The sequence below is a fragment of the Typopeltis vanoorti genome, chromosome 7, assembly GCF_054136105.1.
Source record: "Typopeltis vanoorti isolate ZY-2024b chromosome 7, IOZ_Tvanoo_1.0, whole genome shotgun sequence".
NCBI classification, from domain to species: Eukaryota; Metazoa; Arthropoda; class Arachnida; order Uropygi; family Thelyphonidae; genus Typopeltis; species Typopeltis vanoorti.
In genome coordinates this window covers 153022283-153044893 of record NC_143555.1, presented here as the reverse complement: position 1 = coordinate 153044893, position 22611 = coordinate 153022283, and the positions used below count along the sequence as shown (strand labels likewise).

Here is a 22611-nt window from a genome sequence, read left to right as displayed (position 1 = left end):
TTTAGTTTAATCCTTTATCCCAGTGAGAGCAAACAAAGTTTGCGCCTGAAAATATCTTCAGGACTAAATATAGTGTTGTACTATCTTATCCAGTAAGTAGTGCAACACCAAGGCAACTCGTGGCAAAGGTGGAGCAAGCTACCAGGCACTTCTAACCCAGTATCTCCCATAATGCAAAACACATTTCCTATGTGGATATGTATACTGTTATGCATTAAAGGGATTGGCCATCTACCCAGACTAGTTTCGACCTTCATTGAGGTCTCTTCAGTGGGAGCCAGGCCCAGAGCTGGAGATACCAGGCAGAAGCAGTAGCAAGTCATCTGTGCCTATGGGAGTTGCCAAAAGGTTTATCACCTTTTTTAAAAATTACTCTGGATTTAGAGAAAGATGTTGAAAATTTATTTATCACTAGGTTAGACTATAATAGATTTAGTTTAATCCTTTATCCCAGTGAGAGCAAACAAAGTTTGCGCCTGAAAATATCTTCAGGACTAAATATAGTGTTGTACTATCTTATCCAGTAAGTAGTGCAACACCAAGGCAACTCGTGGCAAAGGTGGAGCAAGCTACCAGGCACTTCTAACCCAGTATCTCCCATAATGCAAAACACATTTCCTAAAAATTTCCGAAACTAGTCTGGGTAGATGGCCAATCCCTTTAATGCATAACAGTATACATATCCACATAGGAAATGTGTTTTGCATTATGGGAGATACTGGGTTAGAAGTGCCTGGTAGCTGCTCCACCTTTGCCACGAGTTGCCTTGGTGTTGCACTACTTACTGGATAAGATAGTACAACACTATATTTAGTCCTGAAGATATTTTCAGGCGCAAACTTTGTTTGCTCTCACTGGGATAAAGGATTAAACTAAATCTATTATAGTCTAACCTAGTGATAAATAAATTTTCAACGTCTTTCTCTAAATCCAGAGTAATTTTTAAAAAAGGTGATAAACCTTTTGGCAACTCCCATAGGCACAGATGACTTGCTACTGCTTCTGCCTGGTATCTCCAGCTCTGGGCCTGGCTCCCACTGAAGAGACCTCAATAAAGGTCGAAACTAGTCTGGGTAGATGGCCAATCCCTTTAATGCATAACAGTATACATATCCACATAGGAAACATAGGAAATGTGTTTTGCATTATGGGAGATACTGGGTTAGAAGTGCCTGGTAGCTTGCTCCACCTTTGCCACGAGTTGCCTTGGTGTTGCACTACTTACTGGATAAGATAGTACAACACTATATTTAGTCCTGAAGATATTTTCAGGCGCAAACTTTGTTTGCTCTCACTGGGATAAAGGATTAAACTAAATCTATTAAAGATATAATGTCAAAACTTGCTAGAATGTAATTTTCATTGATGGGAATATCTTTTATATGTGAAACAAAATCTGTGGTGTTTTTGATGAAAGATGAAGATTTATTGGAGAAACACTTGAGGTACTTTGCTAGATATTTTGAAAGTTTGTATGTAGGTGAATCATTTCCTTCCACAATTGGGCGAAGAGGAATGTTTTCTTTATGAATTTTGGGAACTCCATAGATGCGTGGGATAAGAGGATGTAGAGAGCGTAAAGAGAGGTGAACATTATGAGGAAGTTCACTCGCAGTCTTTAACAAGTTGTTTGTACGGTTTTGTAATTCTCTTGTAGGATCTTCCTGAAGAATTGAATATGTTGAACTATCTCCAAGTAATTGAAGCATTTTGTTGTGGTAATCTTCGGAGTTGAGGATGACCGTGGAATTGCCTTTATCAGCAGGTAAAATAATAATGTTACTGTTCTGTTTTAGATTTTTTAGGGCTTGTCTTTCAGCCAGAGAAATATTATCTGCTGGAGGTTTAGCATTATTTATAATGAAAATCGATTCAATACGAAGAAGTTTCGCCAAATGATTAGGAATGAGTGAACTTACCTTTTCTTTTTTTGTAAGGAGAGATTCTTTAGGGATAAATTTTGGTGAGGGAATGAAATTGAGACCTTTGCTAAGAATATCCGTTTCCGCATCCATTAAAATATGAGAAGATTTGTTCACTACAACTTTTTCAGGATTAATATGGGCTTCACTATGACTAGATCTGTTTTGTATCCTTTGTAGATTATTAAATTTCCGGATAAGAGTATACTTATTATTATTTTGTATTCGAGTGGCTTGTGCTTCACTGTTAATGATAAAATCATGTAAGTTATCATTATCCATCATTTCTTCAAGTTTTTGAGCTAAAGATCTTTTAGTGGTGAAAAAAAAAGCTAAACAACGTTTTGTGTCTGAAATTCTTTCGCTGAGGAGATTCATCTTAGCTTTACGATAAATTCATTTAGCGCGTTCCGTTGTTATTTTTTCGTGAAAAGAGATGAATTTAGGAAAAACGGAATGGAACTTACAGCGTTTGAGAAATACTAACCTGTTTATTTTCAGGCCTATTCTCTTCAATGTTTTTTTAAAATTCCTTTTTATGTTAATTAGAGATGCCTCATCATTTAGGCTATAGATGTAATTATATGCTTCAACTCGGTTGTTGTGATACATTTTTAAAAATAGATTTAATGACTTAAAAACCGAGATTACTTATAAAGATTTAATAAGATTAATACAACTAGTTTCGGCTTATAATAGCCTTCATCAGGTATTCTTAAAGGAAGAGAATAGTAATAAACATTGAAGTATCTAAAAACTTGAAAATACAGGTAAAATATCGCCACACATAATTGATACATAAAAAACGTTGTATTTTTTCAAGTTGTTCTAACAGACGTGCCATTGTTTATTGCAAGCATGCGTGCAGACTCACGTGAACGCCAATATCGAATAACTGCGATATATATATATATAGGTTCAGAACTATATAAATATGCAGGAACAAGATTCAAAGAAAGACTCTTATTATTTTTAAATAAAATTTACTCAACTGGTATCCCCCCAATAGAATGGAAAAAAAAAAGCAATTGTGATTCCTATCTTTAAGAAAGGTAATAGAGATGACCCTAAAAACTATAGAGGTATCAGTATACTAAATTCATGTTACAAAATATATAGCAGAATCTTAAATAACAAACTAATGAAATATTCCGAAAACTTTATTCTAGAGGTACAGAATGGATGTAGAAAAGGACGATCATGTATAGACCCAGCCTTTTGCCTAAAATTAATAATAGAGAAAAGAAGAGAATATAATTTAGAAACACATATTGCATTTATTGACTTTGATTTGATAAAGTTAAAAGAAACATATTATTTAACATATTAAAAGAAAGACAAATACCAAATAATATCCTAAAAGCTATCACAAGTATATATGAAAATAATCAAATAAAAATAAGATTAAATCACGAGCTATCATATACAAGAGAGATAAACCAATGGGTCCGACAGGGATGTCCCCTCTCAGCAACTCTTTTTAATATCTACTTAAATGAAATAATAATAAAATGGAGTAAAAATTTACATCAAGGAATTGAACTTTCACCTACAGTTAACTTAAACACTCTCCTCTTTGCAGACGACCAAATAATAATTACAAATTCTGAAGATAACTTACAGAAAGCTATTTTAAATCTAAATGAGATATCCAAAGATTATGGTATGATAATATCAATGGAAAAATCAAACACTATGGCCTTTAAAGGACAAGATCCAGCAAGAACTAAAATAGTAATAGATAACAAGATCTTAGAACAGGTGAATTCATTTAACTATCTAGGATGTATGATCACATATGAAAATGAAAAAGATATAAACTTAAAATTGCAAAATATTTAAAAATAACAGGTGTAATTAACTTTATATATAAACCAAACCTAGTTCAAAAACAAACCAGGCTAAAAGTATACAATACATTAGCCTTACCGGTCTTAATGTATGGAAGCGAAATCTGGACAATAAAACAAAAAGACAAACAAAGACTAACAACAGCAGAAATGAAGTTTATGAGAAAAAGTGCAAAGTATACCCTATTTGATCACAAAAGAAACGAAGATATTATGAAAGAATTAAACGAAGAACCAGTAATAGAAAAAATTAAAAAATATAAACATAAATGGATGGAACATGTTCAAAGAATGAAAACAGAAAGATTACCAAAACAAGCCTTAAAGTACAAGCCATTAGGAAAAAGAAAACCAGGACGTCCTCTTAAACGATTCAACGATGACTTCTAAGGCCGGAATAGGCCATGCTAGGCCTAAATCTTTGATACGTATGATGATGATGATATATATTTTTTTTTTGTAACAATTTGAAAACTGGTTTAACCTTTTTTTTTTTCTGGTTTTTTTTTTTTTTTTTTTTTTTTTTTTGAAATATTGGAATTTGAAAACCGGTTTTTTCAAAAGTTGGTTTTTGTATAAACCCTAATGTACATATTTCTTTCTTTTGTTAAGGTTATAATAACAGCCGGTTGTTTGGAAATCTTCCTTGGGATGTGAAATCTGCCTTACAAGCAAAAAATGTGACTGCTAACTATCACGGTTTCTGTTTGACTCCAACAGTAAGTGTACCGTTTATGGTTTCTATAGCAGGCTTTCTAGATTATCTGATCCTTAGCTCATGCATGGTAGTAACGTACCGGTGAAATTCATATGATGTATTTTAAAAAGTGAAAATTCATTGATACAACACTGACTCCATCGATTTCAAGACACAACCAATGCAGTTTGTCCTCGTAACTCATTTTCATGTATGCAGCAATCAGGACCAGCGCATGGTATTTTTCTTTTGTGTGCGATTAATGTTCAGCACCTCCTTTCCAAAAAAGTTATTTTTGAATAAAGTGTGAATAAAATGAACAGGAAATGAAAAACAAATTAAAACCACTTTACAGTATAATGTTACCTATGGATTAGTCCTGCTTATACAAATTTTTTCAAGTTATATAATTTTCAAAATAATATAAAATAGTAATATAAAGTTAAGAGATTTATTCAAATATTCTTTACATTAATTTTGCTAAAAGGGACTCGTCTGGCTTTCAATTTAGCAAAATCCTGTCGCAATACATCAATGTTGATAGACAGCAATATTAATTTCTATTGAAATTAGTGCCAAACCATTTAGTTTTTCTTGACTCATGCTTGATCGCAGTAGTTCTTTATTAATTGTAATTTAGAAAATGTTCTCTCCCTTAGCAACTGAAATGGGCAAAGTCAAGGTATATTTTTGTAAATTTTAATAAAAAATTACAGTGATATAATCAGGTCCAGGATACAATTTTAGATTTTATTTGTTCGTTTCCGGGAAGATCTGAAGGGTCCTGAACGGAAGACAACATACATTCATAATTATATGTACCATTCGTTGTTCGTTTAAACTCTTCTCATATTTTTTGACATCTTTTAGGCGCCTTTTCTTCTGCGGCACTTGTGTATATTGCACACGCCACCAGCCAGGCCTGGATACAATTTTAGAATTTATTTGTTCGTTTCTGGGAAGATCTGAAGGGTCCTGAACGGAAGACAACATACATTTATAATTATATGTACCATTCTGTACTATTTGTTGTTCGTTTAAACTCTTCTCATATTTTTTGACATCTTTTAGGCACCTAAAACATTTCGCACACGCCACCAGCCGGGCCTGGCAGCAATATATTTGTATATTGTATGTTATATAAATTAATTGAAAATAAAAAATATCAATAATCATATCCATTTACTTATACTTGCTTATACAAAAACCTGAAGTAACTGAAAAATAAAAGTTACATGTTGGTCTCTAGAGAGCAGAGCTTCCATATTATCTAACTCTTAGCCATCCATGGTGCTAATGCTAATGTACCATAGACTAACAGCCAACAGCCTTTTGTGGATGAGATTGACATTAACAAAAAAAAAAGACCACATATACTAGCTGATGTGCTGCATTGAAGTGAAGAGAATAAGTGAAATACTGAAATATCTACCATCAACAATACTTGACACAATAAAATATGATTATAATGTTGTATACCATAACCTTAATAATATCTTTAATATTAACCTTAATAATACCCTTTAATTGTCATCATCATAATTTCCTGGTATCTACCGACAAGTGTGTAGGATATTGTGAGAGTACTACATAATTAAGTTTACATATTTCTAGCTTTATATCAAGAGCTTTCTTTAAATAAATCTGTTATTTATCAAGTCTTGAACATTGTCAGGTATTTTGCATTACACTAACTATAACTGCTTGGTCTCCACCGTTTTTTTTTTTTTTTTTCCCTGCTGGAATATCAAACACCTGTTTTTGCTAATCTTCCTCCTTCTTTTTCCATTCAGTTTAAGTGATTATAGCACCTTAGATGCATCAGTTACATATTCTTGAATATTAAAAATGTAAGATCCTTTCTCATCTTCATTTTTAATATGATCCTACTGCTGATGTCATCTATTCACTCCTCCAATGTTTCTATAAGTAGTCTCTAGTCTTTGAGTCTTTGATTTTTTTTTTAAATCCAACTTTCAGATCTATAAGTTAAAATCAGTTGAAATGCCATTATGTACTGCTAGTATAGTGTTATAGCTATTTTGGTTCACTAAGTAAGTAAGAGGTATATGAGGAGTTAAGTAATTTGATATCATTAAGGCAATAGAACTTGATGGCTTATCACCTCATCTCTTAAGGGAATGTTACAGGAAGTTAGAATCAGCCTTGGCATACCTGTTTAACAAGCGTCGCAACAGCAGCAAAGTTCCAAAGGAGTGAAAGGAAGGTAAAAGTGTTCCACTCACCATGTTTGTAGAGTGGAACACTTTTACCTTCCTTTCACTCCTTTGGAACTTTGTTGCTGTTAAGACTGAAGCTACAAATAATAGGCCAACCTGTATATCTGGGGTTGCAGTTAAAGTGCCTGAGAGGTTTAGTGAAAGCTAAGATACAGAAATGAATCGATGATAGCGCAATTGGAAGAACGATGGTACATTGCGCCCTTCGATTGGAATAGGCTTAAGTTCGATTCTCGTCGCGACGGGAGGAATCTTTATCTGGACGATTTCAATCGAAGGTGAGTTAGCCGATCTCATAAGGAGGTAGCAGGGTTTTTTCTCCCGGAAACTCAGGTTTTTCATCCCGCATACAGACAAATCGGCCCTTCAGAACACACGCAATTTACAGACAAAAAATACTAGTGGTGGTGGAGGTGGGTGGTAGATGGCGTTGATGGAGATGATTTGTAGTAGAGGTTCGATGTAGTGGTTGAGACAGTTGTAAGTGTCCTCCCGTGATGAGTCTTCGGCCTCCTTGGAGGTATCAGGAATAATAATAATAGCAGTATTCTCTCTGATTGTCAGCATGGATTTGTTAAATGGAAGTCACGTTTTATCAATTTATTTATGTACTATAACAGGGTGACGAATGTATCAGGAGAAGGGAGATGCATAAACAGGTATATTTAGATTTTGCAAAAGCCTTAGATAGATTGCCACACATGTTGGTAATTAAATTGGAACAGATGGGATCGGATACTATGTTAATCAGTTGGATAGGTGACCAGATGTCAGGTGAGTATTTGACAGCCAGTCAGTCACTGGGGATGCAATATCTGTATGGGGGGGTTCAATATAAATGAAGGTCACTCACAGAAGTGTTCTGGAACCCATGTTTGTTTAACTTAATTATAAATTCCCATGCATGCCACATTAATTAACTTTTTAATAATATGTAAATATTTCATCTTAAGTATCATAAGACATCATCAGTACAGTTATTAAACAACAATAGGAATTACATTCGAAAACACATTAGTGTGCATGCTTAATTGAATCCCTCTATATATATATATAATAGCACTTAAGATTAAAAACTATTGGGCTGTAATTAAATTAAAATATAACTGATAAATTTATTTTATACAGTTGAAGATAACAATTTCCCAGACTTTTGGGATAGTAAGAAGGGAGATGCATAAACAGTGGTATATTTAGATTTTGCAAAAGGCCTCGGGTAGATTGCCACACAACATGTTGGTAACTAAATTACCAAATCAAATTACCAATAACCAATTAAATTAAATAACACACTGGCCTGGTTGGTCAGCCTATCCACTCTCCAGCCAAAAGGCTGTGGGTTCGAATTCCGCCATGGGCATGGATGTTTGTGATTGTCTGTGAAAATACTAGTGGTGGTGGTGGTGATGGGTGGTATATGTGTTGGTGTACATTATTATTATTATTATTTTACACCTCCAGGGAGTCCAAAGACTCATCGAGGGAGAGTGTTCCCTTCCAACTACTAACTGCGCTCAAACTTACTTAACTGAGCCATTAGTAGCAGAGGCTCTACCAATCGACCAACCTTTGCCGGCATGATGATGGTAGTTGTGGTTCATTTTAGTTAGATGGACCTTCATAATTAGACGATCACAGACCCAATCTTAACCGTAACGACTGTCTCACTATCCCAAAAGTCTGGGAAACTGTTATCCTCAACTGTATAAAATAAATTTATAAGTTATATTTTAATTGAATTACAGCCCAATAGTTTTTAATCCTTAAATGCTATTGTATTCATAGAGGATTCGAATGTAAGCGTGCACACTAATATGTTTGAATGTAAATTCCTATTGTTGTTTAATAACTGTACTGATGATGTCTTATGATACTTAAGATGAAATATTTACATATTATTAATAAGTTAATTACTGTGGCATGCATGTGAATTTATAGTTATGAATACTCCACAGGTTTCTCTATATAAGAAAATGTTGTTTAACTTGTATATTAATGATATTGGAATGGGTTAAACTAGAGATATACAACTGCTTACAGATAATGCAAAAGGAGAATGATGACTAATCAAGCAGATGTTGTGGCTTTACAGGAGGACTTGAATGAATAGATTATATGAGTGCAAAGTGAGTGTGAACTGTTACTTCAGTGTTCCAAAGTGTAAGATTTTGAAATTTGTTATGTGCCAATGAGATGCCAATGTGGCGCACCCGAGGGGGGGGGGAAGAAAAAGGAAAAAACATTAGAAAATTTTTCAAAAATCTTTTCCTAATTAAAATTAATTTTTTTATTTATGTTGTGTCATGTCTTCTATTTCTATACTACTTATGAATTAGCGGTCACATAATTTGGGAATACTCTATAGCTCTCGGGAATCATGTCCACTGTGAACGCACGGTGAACGAAGTAGTGCTCGGGCGGACCGAGCACTACTTCGTTTGCCCAAGCTCGGCAGAGGAGATCACGGGTTTCATGTATTAGCGATCACTGCAGATGCTCAGTCATAGGTCGTATGCAATATGCATGGTGTCTATTCTCAAATCATCTATTCAACTTGGCCCCCCCCCAAGATAAAATCCTCAGTGCACCACTGATGAGGACACATTACAGGAATGCAACTTAAAGAGCCTTGCAAATAGAAGAAGAAGATATGATTGAACATAAGTTGGCAAAGGGTTCTTACCAGATTAATGTGGAGGAGGTTTTTCATAGAGTAGAAAGAGGCAAGGGTAGAACTAGAGGCCATTGCCTAAAAACTGTATAAGGAGGGTGTGAGCAGGAGAGTGAGAAGGTTTTTTGCATGGAGAGTGATCGGTGAGTGGAATACATTGCCTGAAAGTGTGATGAGTGCAGAAACCGATAATGGGTTTAAGGCATGGTCTTTTGATGATCTTTTTGCATGAGAGAGTACAGACCTCCCACGAAAAGTCCTTTGACTCCATGGAGGTCAGACAATAATAAAAGTAAAGTTTTTTCACCCTCATATTTGTTTGTGTAGTTATGAGAGAGAAAAAAGCTATTATCTACATTATATATTGTTTGTTATAATGCCAAAATGAAGATGGGCTGGCCATATTGCCAGATGCCGTGACGGGAGATGGACTAGAAAAACAAGAGAGTGGAGGACAATCGATGGAGCAAGACAAAGAGGAAGACTGAGAAGAAGGTGGAGGGATGAACTTGAACAAACTGCCGGAGTGAGATGGATGGGAGAGGCAGAAAACCGAGTGGTCTGGAAAATCATGAGGGAGACCTTCGTCCAGGAGTGGACAGAACCAAAAGGTTGAAAAAGAAGATAATGCCAAGCCAAACACTCATGAAACAGTAAGTCACAAAAAATGAATCTGGTGTCTCTAATAATTTCAGTTCCTAGTATCATCACTGCTATACTAGCAATTACAAGCTTGTATACTAGCAATACAAGCCCTTTTTCAGATATTCATATGTGTGTGTGTGTTTTGACTTCATAAAAAGGCATGAAGTCAACAGCCTCATGCATGAATTTTTGTTTGCTCAGACATTGGTAATAGATTAAAAAATATATAATTTCTTGTCAAGTATATTTTATTCTCTGACCAAGTGAAAAAACTTATTAGAAATTGTTCTGTGATTAGTAGATGAACACTGTTTCATCTACAAACTAGAGTACAGATGCATAACACCTTGTATTTATTAGCATTAAAATTGCAACCCCACTCAGCTAAATGTCCAAGCTAATAATACATTTAATTTTTTTTCTTAAAAGGGACTCAGCATCACTCATTATAACTCTCAGCTTTGTATCAACAGTAAACAACCGAATATCCCTGTTAAAATATACCTATTTAGAAAGAAAATCTTTTATAGAATTATTGTGAAATGCATAATTTAAATGTACATTAAAGCTGAAATTAAGTGCCTGAAGCATGTTTATTTCTCCCCAACATTCAATAAAAAACCACTTTCTTTCTTTCTCCAGATAGTTTATCTGCAAAACTGGATTTTAACAGACATTATGTACAGCTTTTGTTAAATATATCTTAATTAAACATTTAGCTATGTAATAACTTTTATTTTGCATACAAAGTTTCAAAGTGTTTGTGTGTGTGCACATATATATATATATATATATATATATTTTTTTTTGCTTTCCCTAGAATTACTCAAAATCTGGACTTGATAAGTTTTTCCATGTTCTCTCTCTAAATAAAGATAAAAATGGCCTAACTTTTATATCTACAATTGAAGGTGAGTAATAAACAATATGTCAAAAATGTGCATAAACTAAATCTTTTCAAAAAATCTGAAATAAATGGTGGTGCCTAAATATCGTTGTAAGTGTAAATTTATATGTGCATTCAGTGTTCTCAGATCTGGTCCCCAGGATTTGAAAGGGATAAATTTAACTGTGGTACAAAGGTGGTGTTAGGACTGTACAATATTAGTTATGAGGATTGGCTGAGGGAGTATGCTGCAGAGTTTGGTGGATAGAAGAAGGAGGGGTGTTATGAATGAGACTTTTAAACTGTTGAGAGGTGGTTACAGGGTAGACAATGGGAGTTCTTTCGCTTGGTTGAAAAGTTGGAAGGAGAAGGAGTCATGACAAGGGGCCATCCCTGGAAGTTACGAAAGGAAACTGTGAGAAAGAGGGCGAGGAGTGGTTTCTTTGCATGGAGGGTGGTTGAACCATGGAATGCATTGCCTGATGGAGTGGTGAGAGCGAGAACAGTCAATGCATTTAAGGAGTGGTATGATAGACTTTGTGTTTCCTAGGAGGGACCTCCCTCGATGAGTCTTGATAGACTTGTGTTTCTTAGAAAGGACCTCCCACGATGAGTCTTTCGACTCCATGGAGGCCTAAATAATAATAATAATAATAAATAATAAAAATTAAAAAAAAGAATAAACCTACGTACAAAAGAGAGCCAAATACTGAAGAAGGGAAAGGTTGGTTACAGTTTAAATGTAGCAGTTTGGCTGACCTTGTTTTAATTGTTGAGAATGTAAATTCAAGCAATACCATAATGGTAGTAACAACAACACAATTGCTATTGATTATTAAAAATAATGTCAGTAAAGTCAATATTTCTAAATTTCAGATAACTTTTATAAGATATTATAAAAGAATACTGTTACAAGATGCAACGTTTTCATAATCATCTCTATTTGTTATAAGTTTCTATTTCCATGCTAAAATTATAGTAGTCATATTTCACCATTTCTTCATTGTTTCCTAAATGTTAAACTCTGTTAGTGTACTCCAACCAGTAGAAATGTCAACTATTTCTATTGGTTATAGAGTGGACATAAACATGTGTACAACATAAAATGTGCATAAATTCACATGGAGAGAAGATGCAAGGAATAAGAAGTCTCATTGACTATGTTGGCCACTTGGTTGGACTATAATAAATTTAAACGTGTGGATAGGCTTATGTGTTCGTCAGACATGTTGTAATAGATTTAAATGGTATTGATATGAACACAGATGGATAAGAAAATAACTGTTTATTAACTTAAAAGCTAATATTTCGCTGGTATTATATCCAGCATCTTCAGAGCATACAACACAAAGTTTATTACAAATGCAAGACAACCACAAACCTAGATGGCACCCTATTAGGACTTTAGTCTTGTGTTGCACGCTGCTATTACTTATACTAGCCCCACTGTTACACCGGATTGTGGTTGTCTTGCATTTGTAACAAACTTTGTGTTGTGTGCTCTGAAGATGCTGGATATAATACCAGCGAAATATTAGCTTTTAAGTTAATAAATAGTTATTTTCTTATCCATCTTATCCATGTGTTTATATCAATACCGTTTAAATTTATTACAACATAATAAATTTAGTTTAATCCTTTATCCAAGTGTAAGCAAACAAAGTTTGCACCTGAAGTATCTTCAGGACTGAGGCAACTCGTGGTAAAGGTGGACCAAGCTCTCATCACTCCTAGTCTTAGTATCTTCCATAATGCAAAGCACATCTCCTTGCAGACATATATAATACTATGGATTAAAGGAAGAGCCACTACCCAGATCGGTTTCAACTTTATTGAGGTCTCAGTGGGAGCCAGATCCAGAGGTGGTGATACTAAGGTGGAAGCAATGGAGAAGTCATATTTACCTATACAAGTTGCCAAAAGATGTCTCACCTTATTATTAAATTACTTTGGATTTAGAGAAAGATGTTGGAAGTTTTTTTTCCACTTAGTTAGACTATAATAAATTTAGTTTAATCCTTTATCCAAGTTGAGCAAAGTTTGTGCCTGAAGCATCTTCAGGACTGAGGCAACTCGTGGTAAAGGTGGGTCCATCAATACATGCCAAGAAGTGCATTTTGTTTAAAACTTCCTTTACAGTTTTAGCTATTGAAAAATTAATTATAGAATTAATTTATTAATTCTATAATTATTATTACAGAATTATTAATATTAGAAATTAATATCGATACTAATATAGAAATTAGTATTAATATTAATAATACCGCAACAAAAATATAAAAGTAAAAAAAAAAGCAATCAGAATTTTAAAAAAAAACGTGCTTCGCACTTGGGGAAACACTGTACTATAGGTTTATAACCTTTTGTGGGAGTTATACCTAAAAAAAGGGCAAACTTTTCACTCAATTTTGAAATTTCTCCTTCTCTCTTTCTTCCAACTGGACTGCCATTTCATTTGAAAAGGTTCAGAGAGTTAATTAACCACTAATGTTGGGGTGGGGGAGGATGCACAATATACAGCCTTATACTGCCTTTCCATGGTGTGGCCTGTTTTCACAGGAATGGATCCTGGTAAACCCAGCAAACGTTCATGCTATAAAAGGATACCTTTATAATTTGAGGAAATGCCAACAAGGTGGAAAATGTCATGACTGTCTGGTGAAGTATCACCAACATGCTTATTGGACAGGGGCGAATGTTGGTCTTGAAATTCATGCTTGCTTGTTATCATTCTGGGAGCGAGAGGTGTGATTGAAGTCTGATTAGCAGAATAATGAATTACTGACCATTTAAAACTATATATTTAGAAATTTATGTACATTTAATCATACAAATACAACATTTATTTTACAAATGATATTCTATCTTTTTCAATTTAGCTACTTAAATACAAATTCTACCCTACGGTTCTTCTTTATGAACTGGTCAATAACATCGTCATAAAAAGTTGGTTGTAACTTAATTTTCCCAAGCAACACGCACACTTGTAAAGGCTGGCTGAAGCTCACTGGCTAGAGCTACGTTGACTGCATATGGCCTGTAAGCAACAGAGTGAGACGACGTGAAATGGCTATGTGCATGCATGAAATCACAGTGCTGCTGCGAGGACCTGGAAGCTCTTACAACCGAGCAAGCATCAGCCTTTGATACACAACGCAAAGCTCAATTATTGCCATGCAAGCCTTCTTCTGTCTACAAAAATAAAAGCCTAAATGGAATGCTTATAAATGCATGCATTTATTAACAAATAAATATTACTTCTTTCTCAATTAATGAGCTTGCACAGCAAGCATGGAGAATTCGCTCCTGTTATTGGAAACTTGAAGTGGTGAATGCTATGTGTGACATCCAGAGTAGGGGATTCTGATTTCTGTTCTGTCTCTCTTCTCCATGCAGTATGGGCAAAAGCATATGCCATCTACCAAACATATTTAGAAATGTAGAATCTCCTCCTCCATTGGGAAGGTACATCAGTAAAAATGGTGGTACTACAGGCCAGGTACCTGATAGTATATGGATCCAAATCTGTCAGCAGACAGAGTTTGTATAAAAAAAAAAGATATATGCATATATTCACCAAAATAGGTTAAATCAGAATGCCTGGACATCTTTCTTAGATCATATTCAGTCCCAAATTAATAACACTTAAATGATTAAAGCAAGTCATATTAAAAAATGGAATGTCATATCCATGTCCTCTCTTAAGTCTACAATGCAATCCAAGTTTGAAAACTCGATAATTAAATTTTCAAACTGTATTTATTCTCGATTCAGATGAAATTGCTGTATGAAACAAAGGCCTAAACACTCTTCTTTTCTTTTCATTTTTTTTTTTTTGCATGGTACTTTTTTCTGAACCAGAAAAAAAAAAAGTACAATGTAAAGAGACATTATTACTGAAACCTAGGCTATACTAGAAACTGATGAAAATGAAGAAAGCAATCTTCAACAAAATTTATATCATTAATAGTAAGATAAAAATGCATCCTAACCTTTCTCCTAATCTGCAGAAAGCTCTATATTTAAAAAGAAATCCAGACATTATGAACTAAAGCTGAATATACAGAAGCAAAAAGAGTATGGTTTCCTTGTATAAGGCTTTGGTCAGGCCATATATGGACTACTATAAGTAGATGTGGTTTCCTTGCTTTCAGAGGGAGCAGGGATGTATTAGAGAAGGCTTACTAAATCAGCTCTATGGTCTGGTTTATTAATTAGGTCTATAGAATGTTAGATATGAGGAGAGATTGAGGGAATGCAAGTTGCAGAACTGAATAGAAGGAGAGGAGATATGATTGAGATATATAAGTTGGTGAGGGAGTTTGTTACTAGATTAATGTGAAGGAGATTTTTCATACAGTAGAGGAAGACAAGGGTAGAACAAGAGGAGTGAATCAAAGGTTCTTTGCATGGTGAGTGGTTTGTGAGGACGTCTTGCCTGAAAGTGTGTGGCGAGTGCAGAAACTGTGAATGGGTTTAAGGCACATACAATCATCTTTATGCATGAGAGTGTGAACCTCTTGCAATGAGTCTTGACTTCATGGAGGCCTGATGCAATGCTAATAATCTCTTATTATTCACTCACAGTAATGGGTCGACCCATTACTTTTATGCAATATTGTCTATCCCTCAAATTCATCCCATACACACATCAACAAATTGTACACCTTTCTCTTCACACAAATTGTTGTGATTTTTGCACTCCATCACATGTTGGAAGTTTATTTTGCACTTGGTTAGACTATAATAAATTTAGTTTAATCCTTTATCCAAGTGTAAGCAAACAAAGTTTGCACCTGAAAATATCTTCAGGACTGAGGTAAGGTAGTGCAATACCAGGCAACTCCAAGCAAAGGTGGACCAAGCTCTCATCACTCCTTGTCTCAGTATCTCCCATAATGCAAAGCACATCTCCTTGCAGACATGTATACTGCTAGCCCTTCCCTTAATGCATAGCAGTCTACATGTCCACAAGGAGATGTGCTTTGCATTATGGGAGATACTGACACAAGGCGAGATGAGAGCCTGATCCACCTTTGCTTGGAGCTGCCTGGTGTTGCACTACCTTACCTCAGTCCTGAAGATATTTTCAGGCACAAACTTTTTTTGCTCACACTTGGATAAAGGATTAAACTAAATTTATTATAGTCTAACCAAGTGCAAAATAAACTTCCAACATCTTTCTCTAAATCCAGAGTAATTCAATAATAAGGTAGTACACCTGTTGACAACTTGTATAGGTAAATATGACCTCTCCTATTGCTTCTGCCTTAGTATCTCCACGTTTGGGTCTGCCTCCCACTGACGAGACCTCAATAAAGGTCGAAATCGGTCTGAGTAGTGGCCCTTCCCTTAATGCATAGCAGTATACATGTCTGCAAGGAGATGTGCTTTGCATTATGGGAGATACTGAGACAAGGAGTGATGAGAGCTTGGTCCACCTTTGCTCAGAGCTGCACCACCTTACCTCAGTCCTGAAGATATTTTCAGGTGCAAACTTTGTTTGCTTACACTTGGATAAAGGATTAAACTAAATTTATTGCACTCCATCACAACTTATCATTTTCACATCTGGGCAAAACGCTGAATACCTTTTTCATACCACACTGTTGTCTTTCACTCTCCTCAATAATTTTTATGTCCCCATTCTACCTCTATCCAACCAAATCATTTGTGTTGCCCCCTCCCCCAACCTAAAGAAAATGTTTTTCTCATTCAGCCTTGACTTAATCCTTAAACCATAAGCAACAGGAATTTGATACGGCACCTAATACAAACAAAAAATATATAAACATACCAACCTTGAATGCAAACTATCCTCAAAAATTTATAAATCCAATTTCTCAGACCAGTGTTCTAATTTTTATATACAGCAATCCCTCGATTAGTGTGCCTAATGCATACTTTAAAACAGGTGCATTAATCGAAAACACACTAATCGAATATAATAACCTATGGGAAAAAGTATAATTCGTTCCTCAAATTTCTTTTTTAATCATTTTTTTTTTATAAAAGAATTAAGGTATGTCTCAGGGCCTAGTTAAAGGAAAACCATGAAGCTGAAAGACAATAAAACATATTCAGAATATAAATTTTATTATTCTACCTCTTAACAAAGAATTGAGCTAACATAGTTTGGCAGGCATTTTGTTTCTTTTTTTCATACAACCAACGGTATGGCCCTATTGCCTCTTCTGCAAATTTTACTGCTTCTCTCTTCATCAGTGTCAGCCTCTAAGCATTGCTGCTTAAAAACTTCGATTGTACGAAAAATATTTTCAAATTGTTTCTATGAAATCTCTTTTGGCTGACTAGTCAGTGGTTAAATTTTCTTCATATTTTTCGGAATCTTCCCTCTGTACATCTAAATTTAGCAGGTCAGAATCACTCAATTCTTCAAAATGAGATTTAATTAACTCTTGGACTTTATCACTGAAGGGGAGAAAGAAAAGTATGAATTGGTCGCCAACACGCAAAATCACGTGCTTTATAGATAACATTTCCCAACTGTTATACAAGCAAAATAATTACCACTTTAAAAACTACAATGATCATAAAAGAGAAGTTAATTTTCCGATGTGTAATAATAAACAACTCATCCCAGTAGACAGATTGATTACCCTATTATCGGAATGGATTCTCTTTTTTGTGACATGTGCAGAAGTGTCGAAGGGTCTCGAATCTGTGGGCATACTATAGCAGACGACATAAATTTTGAGGTAAAAATTTGGAACATAGTGTACATAGAAATAGTGTAGTATGCCATTAAAAATAACTTTGTAAAATGTTTTAAATCAGTAACTAAATTATTTCATTTTGGTGAGTGATTTTTTAAAATAGTTAGCCATAAAAATGTATAGATAGAAAATTTTAAAAATCCGTAACATTTATTTTTAAGATGTATATAGGCGCACTAATCAAATTTGGGTATCGAAAAAAATGACGAACTAATCAGGGGCGCATTAATTGAGGGATTACTGTATAAATGATGTTTTATACATGAATTGCTAACTGCAGAAAGGTAAATGTGCATTTTTTTTCAGAAATGGCTATACTGAGATCTCTTATTCAGGTGATGTAAACTCATCATTTGCTACATAAAAGCAACATTTTAATGGGCTTTTATGGGGAATAGATGGAAGATTAAAATCTGCTAACGACAGAAATGGGCCATGTCTAGGACTTACCTCCTTTTCACAGAAAAACATTCTAACATCATCTCTGGCAGACCTGTTCATTCCTGTTAATGAACAGGTCTGCCAAAACAGGAAGCACTCTCATATGTAAAACTAGTGATACTTATGAGAGTCTTTCTTATTTAAAATGACCTCAGAATTGGAGGAAGAATGTGTTTAGGAGAAAAGGTGCTATTCATAGTAATCCTTGACCAGAGGAACTTAATTAAAAATGCAAAATCACATGGACAAAAGCACTAATTATGCTGGAAAAGTGGTGCCTGTTAAAGTTACAGCAACAAGTTGTAAATTCCTTTTCTTTCCTGTTTGTTTTGACTTTATTTTTTCTCTACTATATCCAATTTACCCTTTTATTTTGGGTGCAAAAGAAATTGCTTGTGAGTTTATACCAATAATGAGAAAATGGAAATACTATAGCTATTTCATGGGGAATAGATGGATAGATAAATATGAAAGATGAGCAAGACCTTCATCTTCAAAGGTTAATGAAGATTCATTCAGTCCAAAGGAGTAGAAAACGAGTCCATGATGATTCTGGGAAGCCCAAAGATGTTTTGATATTAGTTCACAGAGTGACAAAGAAATGATATGAGTGACTTATTGCACTTTAAAGGCACTATTCAGTGATCTTTTTTGCATGATTGCAGGACTTCTCAAGCAGACATGCCATCAAGTTATGTCTGCTTGATGGCACAATCATGTTTCCAACCACGTAGTTTGAACTATTTAAATTTAAATGTTTAAATTAAAATAGTTCAAGCCACACAGTCGAAACTGTCTGCTAAATATCATTCGTCTTGTTAATTTTTTTAATTACTGAAAATTTAAATATAATAAATGTTGTTTCTTCAGTATGTGTGTGTATGTGTATATATATATATATATATGCATACACATTTACATTTACATATATATACATCCACGTGCACTGCTTGGAAAGAAGTGAACAGACACACCCAGGAATTTGTTAACAGAAGTTAACAAATTCCTGGCATTTACCCTCAATGGGTGTACAGGATATGATAGTACTACATGAAAAATTTACATCATTACTAACTTCCTATCTACAATTTTCCTCCAAATCAATCTGTTTACCTGTCAAGGCACCAACATTGTCAGATCTTATATTTCCATCTTCTAAGGCACTTTTTTACCGTATCAATCCACCTATATCTTGGTCTTCCTCTACGTCTTTTTCCTGCTAACCTGGCAGAGAACACTCGTTTTGCTAATCTCTCATTTCCTATTCTGTTTAAGTGACCATACCACTTGAGATTAGCTCTGCTAACATATTCCTGGATGCTAACAATGTCAAGTTCTTTCCTGATATCCTTGTTTTTAATATCTGATTTCTGTGGAGTGACTCATTGCAGGAGGTACACACTATTGCACACAATGCTCATCCAACTGTGCTTTAAATTCAATATGTCTATACCCACAACACATACACACTCAGGCAATGCATTCCACTCACCAACCATTATCCATGCAAAGAACCTCTGCTCACTCCTCTACTCATACCCTTCTTATACAGTTTCCAGCGACAGCCTCTTGTTCTACCCCCCATCTCATTCTAGAAAAATCTCTTCCATGTTGAGCAATAACAACTCGTGACTAGCTTATATGTCTCAATCATTATACACCCTCTTCCTCCTATTCACGAGGCTCTGCAAGTTACATTCTCTCAATCTGCCCTCGTACTCCACATTCCAAGGACCACTGGCCACCTTTGTCAATCTTCTCTGGACCCTTTCCATCATATCCTCGTCACCATGAAAACCCAGCAACCAAATCTGTACACAATAATCCATGAGGTCTGATCAAGCCCTTATACAATGGAAACATAACCTCTCTATTTCTGCATGTCAGGGTTCTCTGCATCATTGCCATTATTCAATGTGATGTAATAAATTTAGTTCAATCCTTTTAAACTAAATTTATTATATCACATCGAATAAAGTTTGTGCCTGAAGATCTTCAGGTGCAAACTTTTTGCTTCCACTTGGATAAAGGATTAAACTAAATTTATTACTGAAGATCTTCAGGCGCAAACTTTGTTTGCTTGCACTTGGATAAAGGATTAAACTATATTTATTATAGTCTAACCAAGTGAAAAAAACTTCCAACATCTTTCTCTAAATCCAGAGTAATTTAATAATAAGGTGAGACACCTTTTGGCAACTCGTATAGGTAAATATGACCTCTCCATTGCTTCCACCTTATTAATACCACCTCTGGGTCCTGCTCCCACTGATGAGACCTCAATAAAGGTCAAAACCGGTCTGGGTAGTGGCCCTTCTCTTAATGCATAGCATTATAAATGTCTGCAAGATGTGCTTTGCATTATGGGAGATACTAAGACAAGTAGTGATGAGAGCTTGGTCCACCTTTACCACGAGTTGCCTCAGTCCTGAAGATACTTCAGGCGCAAAATTTGGATTAAACTAAATTTATTAGTCTAACCAAGTGAAAAAACTTCCAACAATATCGAATGTGATATCTTAACAACTTGTGCATTGTGGCCCCTGATTTTCAGGTCCTTGTCCACCATCACTCTTAGATCTCTCATCTCCTCTGTTTTCTTTAAATTTTCCCCACCAAGTGTATACTTTGCATCCTATCGTTGCTTACCAAATCTCAAAACCTTACACTTTGCAATATTGAACTAATAGTTTCACTTACCTGCCCATTCATGCAATCTATGCATGAATGGGCAGGTAAGCTTGTAAGTTATGGTCTTACGAGTCCTCTTGTAAGACCATAACATCTGCTTGATTCTGCATTGCTCTATCCACTTTTGCATCATTTGCAAACAGCTGCATATCACTAGTTTAACCCATACCAATATCTTTAACATACAAACTGAACAACAATGGCCACAAAACTGACCCCTATGGCACACCACTAGTGACTTTCTTTCAGGATGCCGCACTCCCATATACAACTTTCTGATACCAACCAACAGCCAATCACTGATCCAACTCAGACGTCTGTTATACAATCCCATCTGTTTCAGTTTATTTAAGAGCTTGTTGTGTGGTAGTCTATCAAAAGCCTTTGCAAAATCTAAGTACACCACTGTATGTGCATCTCCCCTATCCAAGGTATTTGTCACCTTGTTATAGTACATAAGTTAGTGAAACATGATCTCCCCTTAACAAACCCATGCTGATAACCACAGAGAATACTGCTATCAACCCATTTCTATATCCTACTTCTCACCAATGTCTCCAGTACCTTCACCACAACTCCAGATATACAGACTGGCCTGTAATAAGGAGGGTAAAATTGTTCCACTGCATAAAGGTGGTGATAAGACTGTAGTGGAACAATTTTACCCTCCTTCCACTCCCTTGGAACCTGTGCTGTTACAAGACTTTTATTAAACAGGCATGCCAATGCTACTGCCATTTCCCTGGAACATTCCCTTAAGATGCATGATGATTTGTCATCAAGTCCTATTGCCTTATTGACATTGAATTTATTTATTTCCTCAAATATATCCTGCTTGCTCCTTCACAATATTAAGCCATCCTCTCCTATGTCCTCTACACTTAATTTCCTCATGATTCCACCCTGATCAAGATGAACATGTAGGATGCCCAGTTGCAGGCCTATCTGTTCAGCAAAGTGTTGACAAATTTGGCTATCCCAGGTCAATAATCAGTGATACTATACTGAGATGGAAGTGCGTGAAATCAACTGCAAGTGCTACTACCACACCAGTATCCTTTTTCTAAGAATGTACTTTGTACTTTCTTGCTCTTATCACATGCCTCTGGACAATATTATAAATATATATAGTGAAAGTCAAGCATTTGTCAAAAGAAAGTCAAGCTGGCCTGGTTGGCCGAGTGGTTAGAGTATCCGCTCTCCAGCCAAAAGGCTGCGGGTTTGAATCCCGCCATGGGCATGGATGTTTGTGATTGTCTGTGAAAGTATTAGTGGTGATAGTCAACGGTAGATGGTGTTAGGTGATGAAAGGTTGATGGAGTAGTAACACGAAGAGCTGTAGAGTAGATGCCCTTGATGAGTCTTTGGACTCCCTGGAGGCGTGATATAATAATAATTTGTTTTGAATATATCTAGAGCATTTGTCTTTTTCATGTCACTTAAGGTCTATTAAGCAATTAGAGCATATAATATAAATTAGCAATCCAGTTATTTCAGTGTTTCCTTCATAAAATATTTTTAATGGTATCTGTTTTTAACTGCATTTTTTTTTTTTTTTTGTAGCTTACAATTATCCAATTTATGGAACAGCTTGGCATCCTGAAAAAAATCAGTTTGAATTTGTGATGAAAAAAAATAATCAAAACACTCCTCATTCCTATGAAGCAATTCGTGTGGGACAACATTTTGCTAATTTCTTTGTAAATGAGGGTAAGATTATTTAAAAACAATTTTTAAATTCTGTATTTGGTGAATGTAATTTATATTGAAAATTTGTTCAATTATTATTATTACATGCCCCTGTGAGCCTACAAAATTGTAGTTTTTTTAG

The 22611-nt window shown here is 35.1% G+C and overlaps 1 protein-coding gene across 1 annotated transcript in view; it reads left to right on the top strand.

Annotated features, from left to right (window-relative positions):
* LOC150105222 (gamma-glutamyl hydrolase-like) overlaps nt 1–22611 on the top strand; it is a 185721-nt gene that overhangs the window by 154396 nt on the left and 8714 nt on the right. Inside the window, exons 6-8 of the mRNA XM_090395541.1 lie at nt 4385–4491; nt 10846–10936; nt 22344–22490. Coding sequence (XP_090251667.1) covers nt 4385–4491; nt 10846–10936; nt 22344–22490 — 345 coding nt within the window. The remainder of the gene's footprint in view (nt 1–4384; nt 4492–10845; nt 10937–22343; nt 22491–22611) is intronic.